The sequence below is a fragment of the Rattus norvegicus genome, chromosome 2 (genome assembly GCF_036323735.1).
Source record: "Rattus norvegicus strain BN/NHsdMcwi chromosome 2, GRCr8, whole genome shotgun sequence".
Classification (NCBI taxonomy): Eukaryota; Metazoa; Chordata; class Mammalia; order Rodentia; family Muridae; genus Rattus; species Rattus norvegicus.
The window spans coordinates 33,679,054-33,692,405 of NC_086020.1; the positions used below are offsets into that span (position 1 = coordinate 33,679,054).

At 41.0% G+C, this 13,352-nt stretch overlaps 1 protein-coding gene across 2 annotated transcripts in view; it reads right to left on the reverse strand.

Annotated features, from left to right (window-relative positions):
- Positions 1–746: 746 nt before the first annotated feature.
- The window catches only part of Slc30a5 (solute carrier family 30 member 5), a 30,226-nt gene continuing 17,620 nt past the window's right edge, over positions 747–13,352 (reverse strand). The window contains exons 7-16 of one of the 2 annotated variants that reach the window (NM_001106404.1): positions 13,109–13,185; positions 11,844–12,014; positions 10,938–11,226; positions 10,558–10,766; positions 9,872–10,029; positions 8,602–8,731; positions 6,706–6,898; positions 5,139–5,365; positions 1,669–1,797; positions 747–1,534 (exon numbers count right to left, since the gene is read on the reverse strand). In NM_001106404.1, coding sequence (NP_001099874.1) covers positions 1,364–1,534; positions 1,669–1,797; positions 5,139–5,365; positions 6,706–6,898; positions 8,602–8,731; positions 9,872–10,029; positions 10,558–10,766; positions 10,938–11,226; positions 11,844–12,014; positions 13,109–13,185 — 1,754 coding nt within the window. In that variant the 3' untranslated portion in view covers positions 747–1,363. Of the gene's footprint in view, positions 1,535–1,668; positions 1,798–5,138; positions 5,366–6,705; positions 6,899–8,601; positions 8,732–9,871; positions 10,030–10,557; positions 10,767–10,937; positions 11,227–11,843; positions 12,015–13,108; positions 13,186–13,352 lie in introns of those variants that run through there. The other variant, XM_039101926.2, reaches the window with a different exon arrangement.

Here is a 13,352-nt window from a genome sequence, read left to right on the forward strand (position 1 = left end):
AGCAAAATCTTAAATCCCCTCATATATTAAAACTGGTAAGAAAAAAAAAATATGATTTAAGGGGTCTGGAGAGATGGCTCAGTGGTTAAGAGCACTGACTGTTCTTCCAGAAGACCTGAGTTCAATTCCCAGGAACCACATGGTGACTCACAACCATCTGTAATGAGATCTGATACTCTCTTCTGGTGTGTCTGAAGATGGCTACACTGTATATGATAAATCAATCTTTAAAAAATGATTTAAAATGTTTGCTATCATGATAGGAAAATAGTACCTATTCTAAATCATCTCATCAAAATTCCTAGGTAGTGAAAATATTCAAAGGTTTGCACTGAAAAACATTCTTTGGTGGTAATAAAACCGCCATGTATCTATCACAATGTCTCTTCAGACTCTGCGTCCAGCTAAAACTGGAAATGAAAAGTATCATAGACAAAACACTAGAAAGTAATTATAGGATATCACTTTTGTGGTGTCTGAAAACCATGTACAAGTTTCAGTTTCATCTTAAAAAAAACCTACTCTGTGTTACTTATGATATGTGTACATTTTCACAGAAATCAGGAAGAAGTTATAAAGAGAGTGGAGAGCATGCTGAGGAGGTAGTGACAGGATGAGAAGCCTAGGACTGACAGAGGCCTGTGAGCAGCCCTGGGCAGGAGATTCAATCTTGGAGGTGAAAGGTGACAGGAGTAACATGATACTATAAATTCTTCACTCTAATCAAGTATTCATTTGCAAATACTACCAAAAATAAAAAATTTATTTACTGGAGTGGTTAAATCTCGTATACACCAAGAACTATATCACAGTTCTCTATTCTCATTGTTCTCTCAGATCAGGGGTTGAAATTTCTCCTGGATAGTTTACAGTCCAAGCAGAAAGACAGCTCTCACTTAATGGACTTAAGTTAGAATTAGAAATCAGTTTTATATACAGAAAATTCATAAATATAGAATTTTATTCCCATTTTGTCCTTCAGATATGCAAAAATCGACTAAAAACTTCATCTGGGTCTTTGTAATAAACATGTAAATACATATTTACAGTAGAGATGCTTTCTGACAGAAAGTAAATGCACAGAAGAAACGTGGTCTTCTCCAGAATCCATCATCATGTGTCCGTCTCTGAAGGTTACATCATGTTCATTCCAACGTAAGATTCCTTTCAAGTACATAATTCAAACAGAGTAGCAGATAGCTCTCTTATACAATGAATGCTTCATTCCGCACCTCAATTTTCTTTTAAAAAAGACTGCCTAATCCAACAATAGGGAGCTTTCAAGGTTTCTGTACAGTTGTGTGCAACTTTCACTCTGAACTGACATTATCCACCTCCACTGTTCACGCCGCTGGGGCTCATCTCACATGATGTAAGTGCCGTCTTTGCAGTACTTCATGGATTCCATCTGCTGAGTCATAGCCAGGACATCGTGGAAGCCAGTGCTTAGGCCAGACATGTGCTGGAAGTACGCCTCCTTTTCCACCTGTATTGTTAGGTTGTTTACTCCCGCATCTTTAAGTATTCCTGTAACCTGTTAAACATTCAGAACATTTCAGAACTTAGTGCTGGGATTAAAGGCAGGCCCCGCCATGCCCAACAAGACTGATATTCTTTGTCATACGGTGCACACAATTTTTAAACAGAATTATCACAGACCAGAATTACCTGCTGCACAACTCTCTGTTCCAGCACATCAGATGTCACCTGAATGTGAATTGTCCCTGCTACAATACTGGCAGAATGGCGCCAAAAATGAGGGTCTCGGTAGGATATTAATCCTTCGAGTTTCTGTACCTGTGAAGTAAGTTGGGAGGTGGTGTAAAGGATTTTCATAAAGTTTATGCAGATTATTTGATCTAGAAATCACTATGGTAAGGCCAGAGAAAAACAGGACACAGACAGCTTGTAGTAAGATGTTCAAGAAATAAAGAACAAACTCGGCTGATTCTAAATGTTACTTGAGCATATTCAATGAACTGTGTTTAGTGAGCTATAGCTCCCTTTATACTGACGAACATGCATACACAGTTAGAGAGAAAACAGATTTAAAAGACAGCCTGTTTTCAACACCAGAGGATTGGCTAAATTATCAATTATAAAAAACTGGCTAAATAAGTGTAATATATCACCATTAAAATGTATAATTTTTTCAATAGGATATTAAAAAAAGAAGCTTATCAAACAGTTTTTTGCTGTTTTAATTTCCCAAAATATTTTTGTTTTCCTTTTATGTGTATGAGTGTTTGCCTGACTGTGTCTGTGTACCATGTGTGTGCCTGGTGTCCACAAGAGGCCCAAAGTGGGTGTTGGATCCTCTAGAACCAGAGCTACTCAGACGGTTGGGACCTGCCATGTGGGCGTTGTGCTGGGAATCCAATGTGGGCCCCCTGAAGAACGGCTGCTGCGCTAACTGTTGAGCGGCCCCTCCAAGCATTTTTATGAAGTCAAACAACTTATAGCATGTGTAAGAGTTCATCTGCTTTTTCTTTTTCATATTTTACTGTACTTCTCTGCAATGCTTATGTTATTAAAGATCTAGTCATTGTTATGTGTATGAGTATTTTGCCTTCATGTATGAAGTATATGTATGTATGTAAGTATATCTTGTGTGTGCAGTGTTCATGGAGGTCAGAATGGGTCACTGGATCCCCTGGAACTAGAGTTCCAGACAACCAAGTTGCCATTTGGGTGCTGGGAATTAAACCTGGGTCCTCTGCAAGAGCAACATGTGCTCTTAATTGTCACAACATGGTCTGTGTGAGAGGAATTACAAGTGCTTTTTGGACAGTTCCTAAGGAAGACGACCAGAGTCTTGTGACCTCAGTTTCTTCACACACAGACTTGTTCGTGGAAAGTACTGTCTGTCATGCCCTGCCCAGGTATAGAGGAAACGAGAGTGCACTTCAGATTATTCACGGCAGCTGGCTACTGTTATTTGTTGATACGTCCCTGTGGAAAACATGCTCATGTGTGGCTTGTCTTTTTTTTTTTTAAAAGATTTATTCATTTATTATATATAAGTACACTGTAGCTGTCTTCAGATACACCAGAATAGGGCATCAGATTCCATTACAGATGGTTGTGAGCCACCATGTGGTTGCTGGGAATTGAACTCAGGACCTCTGGAAGAGTAGTCGGGTGCTCTTAACTGCTGAGCCATCTCTCCAGCCCGTGGCTTGTCCTTTTGAGTGTACACTTTACTCATGTGACTCCTAACCCCTGGTATAAACCGACCGATGCCCTGAATAAAGCTGGCTATGGCCTGAGACTTCTGTCCAACTCATTTTTAGGCTCCACTCTCTCACATGGCAGCACTTGCCTGCAATCCTAGCCCTGGGAAACTGAGGAAGACGCTGCAAATTTGAGGCCATGCCAGGTTGCAGTGAGTAGCAGGCCAACCAGGGTTATGTAGTACAACACTATCTCAAAACACAATTTTTTATGTGAAAGGATATATTATTAGTTTTGTGTGCTAATTCTATAATTTTATAATCCCCAAACAGGCTTCAGTTAATTGTATATAGTTTATTTTTGTATATATACTATTGTATATAGTAATTATTCAGTTAATTGTATATAATTTACTTTGTTCTCAAATACCTTTTTCTTTTTTATGGAACTGGAGTTACATATAGTTGTGAACTGCCATGTAGGTGCTGGGAATTAAACTCAGGGGCCACCAGAGCTTTTACACTGAGCCATCTTTCCAGCCCCTCAAGCACTTTTCCAAATAAGCTGTGTGTGTGTGTGTGTGTGTGTGTGTGTGTGTGTGTGTGTGTGTGTGTGTGCAGGCTGAGTGAGGTTGTCCTCTAAAGAGCCTTCCACCTTCTTTAAACTAGGATGTCTCACTGGCCCTCAGCTTACAGATCAGGCTGTCTCACCCACTGGGACTGCGGGTGATACTACCAGGCTTCCACGTCTACATGTGTTCTGGGGATTGAACTCAGATCCTCAGGCTTGTGAGGGGGTCACAGTGAGTCATCCCCTGGCTTCCTGTCTCTTCTTTTTTTTTTTTTTTTTTTGTTCTTTTTTTTCGGAGCTGGGACCGAACCCAGGGCCTTGCGCTTCCTAGGCAAGTGCTCTACCACTGAGCTAAATCCCCAACCCCCTGTCTCTTCTTTTTGAAACAGGGTAGTGTAGCTCAAGACATCTTTGAACTTCTGATCCTCCTCCCTCCACCTCTCAAGAGCTGGGAGCACATTTTCCACCATGCCCTGCTCACTTATATTTTAAATAATACTGAGAAGAAACAAAAATAAAACAAAAGACCCAAATTCTAAGGCCACATTGGCATTGAGGTTAGGAAATCAGCACTTCTTTTTATACAGCCTTTCTCTCCACCCCCCCAACTCCCCCCTCCTTCCTCCCTCCCTCCCTCCTTCTGTGTCTTAGCTCCTGTTCCGTGCACCATCATCTTCTCCTCGCTCCCTCTCCTTCCCATTCTTCCCGCCAATTTCTCCCTATGCAGTTGAATTCAGAGCTTGTACATGTAAGCATGCACTCTATGGAGCTAGTACATGTAAGCATGCACTCTATGGAGCTAGTACATGTAAGCATGCACTCTATGGAGCTAGTACATGTAAGCATGCACTCTATGGAGCTTGTACATGTAAGCATGCACTCTATGGAGCTAGTACATGTAAGCATGCACTCTATGGAGCTAGTACATGTAAGCATGCACTCTTTGGAGCTAGTACATGTAAGCATGCACTCTATGGAGCTTGTACATGTAAGCATGCACTCTATGGAGCTAGTACATGTAAGCATGCACTCTATGGAGCTTGTACATGTAAGCATGCACTCTATGGAGCTAGTACATGTAAGCATGCACTCTATGGAGCTAGTACATGTAAGCATGCACTCTATGGAGCTAGTACATGTAAGCATGCACTCTATCAGTCACTGGAGTATATCCCCAGCTCTTTCTGTTTTCAGACAGTCTCACTAAAGTTGCCTAGGCTGGCCTTACATTTTGATCATCTTACAAAGCAACTTATGCCACTAAGTCTGTATCTATTGTATATGTTCTTTATGCTAAATTGTATTTTATTCATTTATATCTTGCATATTACTTCTTAGATCATTCAACTTTAAGTGCTATTTTTAAAGGACAGAGAAAGTAGAGAGGAAATTACCTTTTCTAAAGCAATATGTAGTTCTTTTTCATAGTCAGGTGGTAGTCTCAGAAGTAAAACTTGACAGGCGTCTTTAATCAGTGGGATAACACTGAGAAATATTAACACGGCAATAAAAAGAGAACACAGGGGATCAGCAATAAACCATCCGAACTGCTCTATAAGAACTGTGGACACAATCACGCCAATGCTGCCCAGTGTATCTGCCAAAACATGGAGAAATACACCTACAAGGAAAACATCAGGACGTAAGACATTACAGCTCATCTGAGCAACTCTTAGCCATTTGAGCAGCACTGCTGCTCCTCTCTGTACCAGGCGCCTTCTGGAGCTGGCCCTTCAAAGTGACGCAGAGTACAGACTATGTAAGGACGAGGCAACCGTGACAGTGTGCAAAGTTCTAACGCAGCAGTCTTTGTCTCTGCCGGCTTCCTAAACTCATGCGTGAATCACTTGTTTTCCCCCTGCACTCAGGGCCTTGAGTGAGTTCTACTGAGCCATGCACTGAGCCTTTGAGCCACGCTTTTCTTTCTTTCTTTTTAAAATATTATTTATTTATTATATATATATGAGTACACTGTCGCTGTCTTCAGACACATCAGAAGAGAGCATCGGATCCCATTATAGATGGTTGTGAGCCACCATGTGGTTGCTGGGAATTGAACTCAGGACCTCTGGAAGAGCAGTCAGTGCTCTTAACTGCTGAGCCATCTCTCCAGCCCCCCTTCCCCACCTACTCTTTATGGTATAATACATCATCATTGCCTACAGATACAGATCTTCATAGACTGTGGATCTTCAAACTACTCACCTATGGGAACATTAGGCCCAAAGATCAATGACTGCCCTTCCTCCTCCCAGCTACCATTCTACGCTGAGTCTGAGTGTCGTCATGTGTAGGCAGAGTCTTGAGACATGTTTCTGTGTTTCTGTGATGAACTTTCACTGAGCACAGTGTCCTCAAGGTTTATCCACTTGTATTTATTTATAGAGTCCCTGCTTCCCTCTTCTTTCAGTGTTGGGAGCCATGGGCATACTAGGCAAGCACCTTTCACTGAGCTATAATCTTAGCCATCACCTTTTAAAAAATCATGAGCAGTAATTGTAGCAGAATGTTGGAATGGTGCAGGACTCATGTGAGAATTCTGTTCGTGAAAACAGGAAGAAAACAAGAATCTTGTGACCTCAGTTTCTTCAGAACATGGAACACCCAGGTATACTGGGTAGGAGTTCCCTTCATTACTCATTATTGTTTGTGCTGTTATTCAACTAAATGTTCAAACTATCCTTTGTGAGCTGCCATGAGGGTGCAGGGAATTGAACCTAGGTCCTCTGCAAGAGTAACCACAGGGCTCCAGCCTCCATGTGACCTTTCTTAAAACCCTCAAACTGATGCTCCAAATAAAGTTGACTACTGCATGAGACTTTGGCATGCCTCATTATTGGCTCTACTTCCCCAGGTCCAGGCCTCTAGAGCACTGACAGCACATGGCCGATACTTAGTAAAAACAAGTACCTCAGCTCAGGAGCCCGCTGGAGGGCAGCACAGCACTTCCCAAGGACTCACCCCTCATGTTCGCATTCATGCCTCCACCTGTGAATCCGTGGCTGTGACCATGGTCGCTGTGTCCATGAGCATGGTGGGAATGGCCGTGATCCGAGTGGCAGTGTCCTTGAGAAGGCCCATGGCCATGACTGTGGGCGTGACTAAAGGCACAGACTCCAATAAGGTTTACTATCAGCCCTCCAATGGACACTGGCTAGCAAAAAGGAGAAAAGCAAAGCTTTAATTCTAAAGCTTAGGAAAAAAGGTGCTATTTAGAAGTTATTACATAGCTATGCTTTTCTACTGAGAATTCCAAAACTATTCATAGTAAACTTCACTAAGTTTCCCAAGTAAATCTATCATGTTAAAGATGTGAACTATAAAGTATTTTAGAAGGATCATTCTAACTTTCAGATACCAGAAAAACTGGTACAAGGATTTGAATTTAATGATATAGAATGGCAAATCCTGGCTGGGCATGGTGGTATATGCCTCTAATCCCAGCATTCAGGAAGCAGGGGCAGGTGGATCTCTGTGAATTTCAGGGCTACCTAGTGAGACCCCGCTCAAAACAGACAGGCACATCCTTGATCCAACTGTACAAGTTAACCAAAACTCCAAATTACTTTCAGTGATTTGAGAATTAATTGTTCATTTTCCTACTATATGTCAGTACCAAAGGGCTGGAGAGCTAGCTCAGCCATTAAAAGCACTGGCTACTCTTCCAGAGGACCTAGGTTTTAATTCCCACGACCTAAATGGTGGCTCACAACCATTTATAACTCCAATTCCAAGGGACCCCCATGCCCTCTCTGGCCTCCATGGGCACTAGGCATGCTATGTGGTATATATATATACATGCAGGCAAAACACCCTACACATAATTGAAAATCCAAGTGCCAGCATCAAAGACTTAATGATACACGACTCAGGGCCTTAAGACATCTTACTATGGAAGAATGACTGACTTGACAGCAAGCCCAAGTCAGGGCTGCTAAAGGAGATACAGCAGGATAAGAGATGGCAGGGAGACTGACAGGAAGCACCTGGGAAACTGTGAGGATGGAAGAGAAGACTGAACTTAAGGGCAAGCTCCCCAACAGAACAGACTCAGCAAATCTCAGAGGAATCAGAAGGGCAGCGTGAAGGAAGGATGTACTATCTACAAGAAACCACATCCATAAGGGCTGGGGATAGGAAAAACTAAAAGTTGTTATGATCGTTATATAATCTATTGGGGAAAACATACAATTTTTATTCTTCTCTGATTTTATCTTTAACAATGTACGAATACCCTTAGGTATTTAAAAATATAAATTTTGAAAGAAAAATTAAGTTATAAAGGAACCTGTATGTTTTATAATGTAACCTTATATTTGTCTAAGATATTTGAGAAAAGGATTAATCTCTAAGAGTCTGAAGTAACAATGTAAGCAGAGTAGTCTTTGTTTATTGTTGGGGCACAAGTTTTAAGACTTCAGTGTGTTCCCGAAGCTATGGATGGCACACACACACACACACACACACACACACACACACACACACACACACACACACACACCCCAGTGGTAAAGTGCAGGTCAGGCGTAGGAGACTAGCAACAGTGATGAGATAGACCCACTGTAACAATGCAACACACTAAAGCAGACGGAGTCCTCTGACGGTCTCCAAAGTGCTGGGTCACTTAAAACCTCAAATTTATTTATTTAAGGAATTTTTCATTTACTAGACCATGGTAAACTAGTTACCAAAATCACAGGAGACAAAACAGCACATAAAGGAGACGGTGTACCAAGAATGAAGTTATACTGTTTAAACAAAGTTAAAACATACTACAGCAACAGAGCAGCTAGATAGGCCTTGGTGAGGAAAAGCCGGGTGAGTAAGTGGACACTTAAACAGGAGAAGAAGACTTACTGTCAGCATGTTTGTGTCAAGTTCCGGAGGATCAATCAGTCTAGCCACTGACTCCAGAAACACAAAAAAAGCTATCACTATCAGGAAAAGTCCATTAATAAATCCAGAGAGAATTTCTATTCGGCCATACCTAAACACACATAATAGTTTTTAGAAAAGACTGACAAGTATTTTAAAAATATAAACATTATAAACTTATAATAAAAAGTGAAGAAACAAGCCCAGCTTTTCATACTAAGTGAATAATAATGTAAAATTATCAAAATTTAAAAATACTACTAATAATAGCAAAATTAAAAATAGATTAAAATACTATTAAAATATTATATAATTTTATATCTACAAAATCCTTCTTTATGCCCCTCTTACAAAAAGCCTTATCTAATTTTTTAGCAACTATTTCTTTCTAAAGCTCTAATATATACTGTATCTCTCATGGCACACAGATTCTGTCTGTACCAAAATTATTTGTATACTTGGTTCATTCACTTTTTTAAAAAAAGGATTTATTTATTATGTATACAGTGTTCTGCCTGCAGGCCAGAAGAGGGCACCAGATCTCATTACAGATGGTTGTGAGCCACCATGTGGTTGCTGGACCTCTGGAAGAGCACATAGTGCTCCTAACCTCTGAGCCATCTCTCCAGCCCCCTCACCTTTCAAAATATAAACAATTAGGTCTAAAGAGATGGGCCAGAAGTTATGAGCACTTGGTGTTTTGCAGAGAATTTAGGGATCCAAGGATCTGACTGCTGCTTCTGGCCTCTGTGGGCATCAGGCATGCATATGGTATACACACATACGTGTAGCCAAACATTCAACAGGCAAACAAAACAAAAACCATGCAAGATTTCCAAAATATAAACAATCAATAGGGTGGATTTATTTAGAGGTACGACTTACTAAACACCTTGCACACAGAAGTGATTGTGACATTGGTTGAATTATTGGCAATAATACAAGGGTATTTTCATATATACTCACTTCAAATTTTGAACACTTTTAACAAGGTATGAATAGCTATGAATATTTTATGACCCCAAAGAAACATGGTGAACAAAAATGCAGACATTTTAGGTGGTTTAAAGTGGTTTAGGGGTTAGGAAGAATAATCCTGGGCTGACTGCCACTCAGTATTAATCAAATGCGCGGCTCACACTCCCTGTCAACTTCAAATCAAGTAAAAGCGAAGACTTGGAATGATCTGTACTGGAAGTACACGACTCTGTTTCTGACTGTATTAAGGGAACAGTGCCCTGACAGCACCTACCCGTAGGAGAAAATCCGGGTGGCTTTCCATCTGCTCACCAGGGCAGCAAACAGTCCCATGACCAAGGCGGAGCAGTCAAAGAGCATGTGGAATCCGTCTGAGATCAGGCCCAGACTGTTGGTGAGCACTCCATAGAACAACTCCACAAAGGTGAAGAGCTAAAGAGAGGGTCAAGAAATCATGGGAGGAGTATGTTGAGAAATACACCACTGCAGAGAACTGTTAGATTTTAGTCATAAGAATTTAACCTTTAATTACCCAAGCCTTCTTTTAAGATATGCTTAAAACTTTAATGCTGGATACTGTATTTCATACAGATTATAAAGTAAGCTAACCAGATACATGCATTTTACAAACTCAAAGGCAACTGATTTGTATGCCCGTAGGAATCAGCTGACCAGGCTCTAAATAGATGTCAGCATCAGCGGTATGTATTGACATCTTATGAAGAGGCAACTCTACCTCTTACAAGCTACTGTAGTAATGATTTAAAACAGTACACAAAACCAGCATTTCCACAATACTGCAAAGACTGTTTGCCTCGTTTGCATAGGATCCTTGCTATTAATTAGAGAAAAATGTAAATTTTAGCAGAAACTTGTGAAGTACTAAAATTACACATCCCAATCAAAATCCCATAAAACACTGTGCTTTAAAAATATAGCACTGATATTTAAAAATCTTACCAGATTCAAGCACAAGAAGTAAAAGATCTGCCTAGAGTCACTCTCCTCAAGAATCTGTTTCAGTGAGTCCTTAATAAACCTAGGGACCGACTGAGAGCTGTGCTGAAAAGCATCACCCATGAAGTGATAGAGCGGTGTTCCTTCTGGAGAATATCCAATAAGGGTACCTTTCTGTCCTCTCTTAGAGGGAGATGAGAGGATGTTGGCCGCTACAAAGAGAACAAAGGATATTATACTTGTTTTGAACGTTTAAGCCATCAATACAGTCACTGTCATCAAGTACTAAATCGCAAGCACTAAACAATTTCTAAACTGAAGGCTTAAACATCAGAAATCATAAAAGTAGATTAATTAAACTAAAAATGAAGGCAAATGCTTACACAGAATGAAGAACACAGCACTCACTACCACTCCTCCAGACAGGACATGCTCTGTGCTCTCCTGGTGTGCTGCTCTGTTCATAGCCCGCAGTTGGTCTGTTATTGGATGTGTCCAGAAGTTTCCAAAGAGCAGAGCACTAATAAAGATGGGGAAGGATCCATAGCGGGCACATTTGGAAGCTTCCATTTTGACAGAACAAACGGAATCCATGTAGAAATCCAGGATCATGACAAAGAAGATGACTGTGGTGAAAGGCATGATGAGTGGGAACCAAGACTCGATCTTACTCTAGAGTGAAACACAAACACACACAACTCACAATCAGCATCCCACACAGAGTTAAAACCCCTTTATACATAAACGAAAATACTTATGACTCAGCATGACTCACAAATGCCAGCATGTAAGAGTCACAAAATACTGGTACATTTTCCCAGTATTCTTTCTCCAGGGTATTAACAACAAACCTCACTCTTGTTGAATTTTATAAATACTAAGTAGCTAAAATCTCTGAGTTTAAGATTAGCTGAGTTTGCTTCACAGATGCCTTTGGGCCATAAAAAATGTAAAGCATATGCAAATGTAATAATATCTGACTTACATTTTATAAACAATTAAAATTAACTCCAATTAAAAAAAATAAAGAAAAAGCAAGGATAATTTAAGCCATGTTAGTCTTAGATTAAAAAATCTGGAATTGAGCCAGGTGGTGGTGGCTGCACTTGCCCTTAGTCCCAGTACCCAGGAGGCAGAGGTTGGGGCCATCCCGGTCTACAGAGCAAATTCTAGGACAGTCAAGGCCATACAGAGAAACCCAGTCTTGTAAAACCAGAAAAAAATTATGAATTGAAATTTCTTTCTAATAGTAATTCATTTTACTTGTTACCAACAACTCTCACTCTTACCTCAGTTGTCACAGAAAGAACAATCACCCATGGGCATAGGAGAAACACAGAAACAAGCTGGGATAAGGCCTGAAGGCGCTTAGCTCCACCAACATCTATAGAGAGCTTTCTGGAGGCCGTGTGAAAACCAACTTTACAACATAAAGCCAGCACCAGCAAGAGTACGCCACCCTGTGAGCAAAATGACAAAAATCTCATTAAAAAACACACATAACTGTCATATTCAACTCCCTACAGACTTATGCTATTTACAAAATTTTGAGACAAAGCCTCACTATGCAGCCATAGCTGGCTTAGAACTTGCTATGAAGACCAGGCTGACCTCACACTCAAGAGATCTGTCTGCCTTTCTTTGCCTCCCAATGTGCCACCATACCTGGGCGATACTGAGGACTGAACCTGGGACCCTCCCTGTACATGCTAGGCAAGCACTCTATCTACCACTGATTTACAACCCTTGCACCATTTAAAAATGTGTGCATGTGTGTGTATGTGTGTATACAGGCACTGGGAACAGGTCCTCTGCAAGAACAGTAGGCACTCTTAACCACTGACCCGTATCTTCAGCCCCCCATGTTCAATTCTTGAATATATATTTGAAGAAATGGAACAATTTCCCCAGCCCCTTCCCCAAATCCCCGATGTAATTGGCAGGCAGTGAGCATTTTGTATTATAACTTTACAGTGTTAGGGATTTGTGCTGCTCCCTTGCCCAGGATAGGCAAACATTCCCACCACTGAGCTATACACTCTGAGAAACAACTGTATTCTGATAAAGTTTCGTATTTAAAAGTGCTATGTGTATGTGCTTTGCCTCCATGTATGTCATGACCACCGGAACCTGGTGCACTGGATCCCCTGACTAGGGTCACAGATGTCTGTGAGCTGCCATGTGGGTGCTGGGAACCAAACAAGTCCTGTGGAGAACAGCAAGAGCTCTTAATGGCTGAGTCCTCTCTCCAGCCCTGACCTAAGTTAGTTTAGATACATATTTTTTGGACAGTATTGATGGTGTAGCCCAGGCTGTCCTTGAAATAGAGATCCTCTTGTCGCCCCAGTGCTAGGAGTAGATATGTCAGCTATACATGAAATTTAAAAATTATAAATTCCTCTGTGATACATGTTTAGAGGTAGAGGTAGGACCAAGTGTTCAGGATCATCTCTGGCTACACATCAAGTTGTGGACAGCCTGGGCTACATGAGGCCCTGTCCCCCATTGTGACCTTCCCTTCATATCTGTGATGACAACAACAAGAAGAGTGTACCTTGTGATCTGCCACACCCAGGAAGGCGATAGCTGTATAAAGCATGTGAGTGAGAGCACTGTCATGATGGCCTTCCGCTGAAGACACTGGAGTAAAGGAACACACGTCCGACCCAACTCCCACGGAAAGTCGAGCTGCTTTATTTTGTTTTGAAGACGAACTAGCCTGGGCATGGCAAACTCGACTATTCTTAGCATCATATTACTCTTGAAAACAGAACAATTTAATTCTAAAAAAATAATTT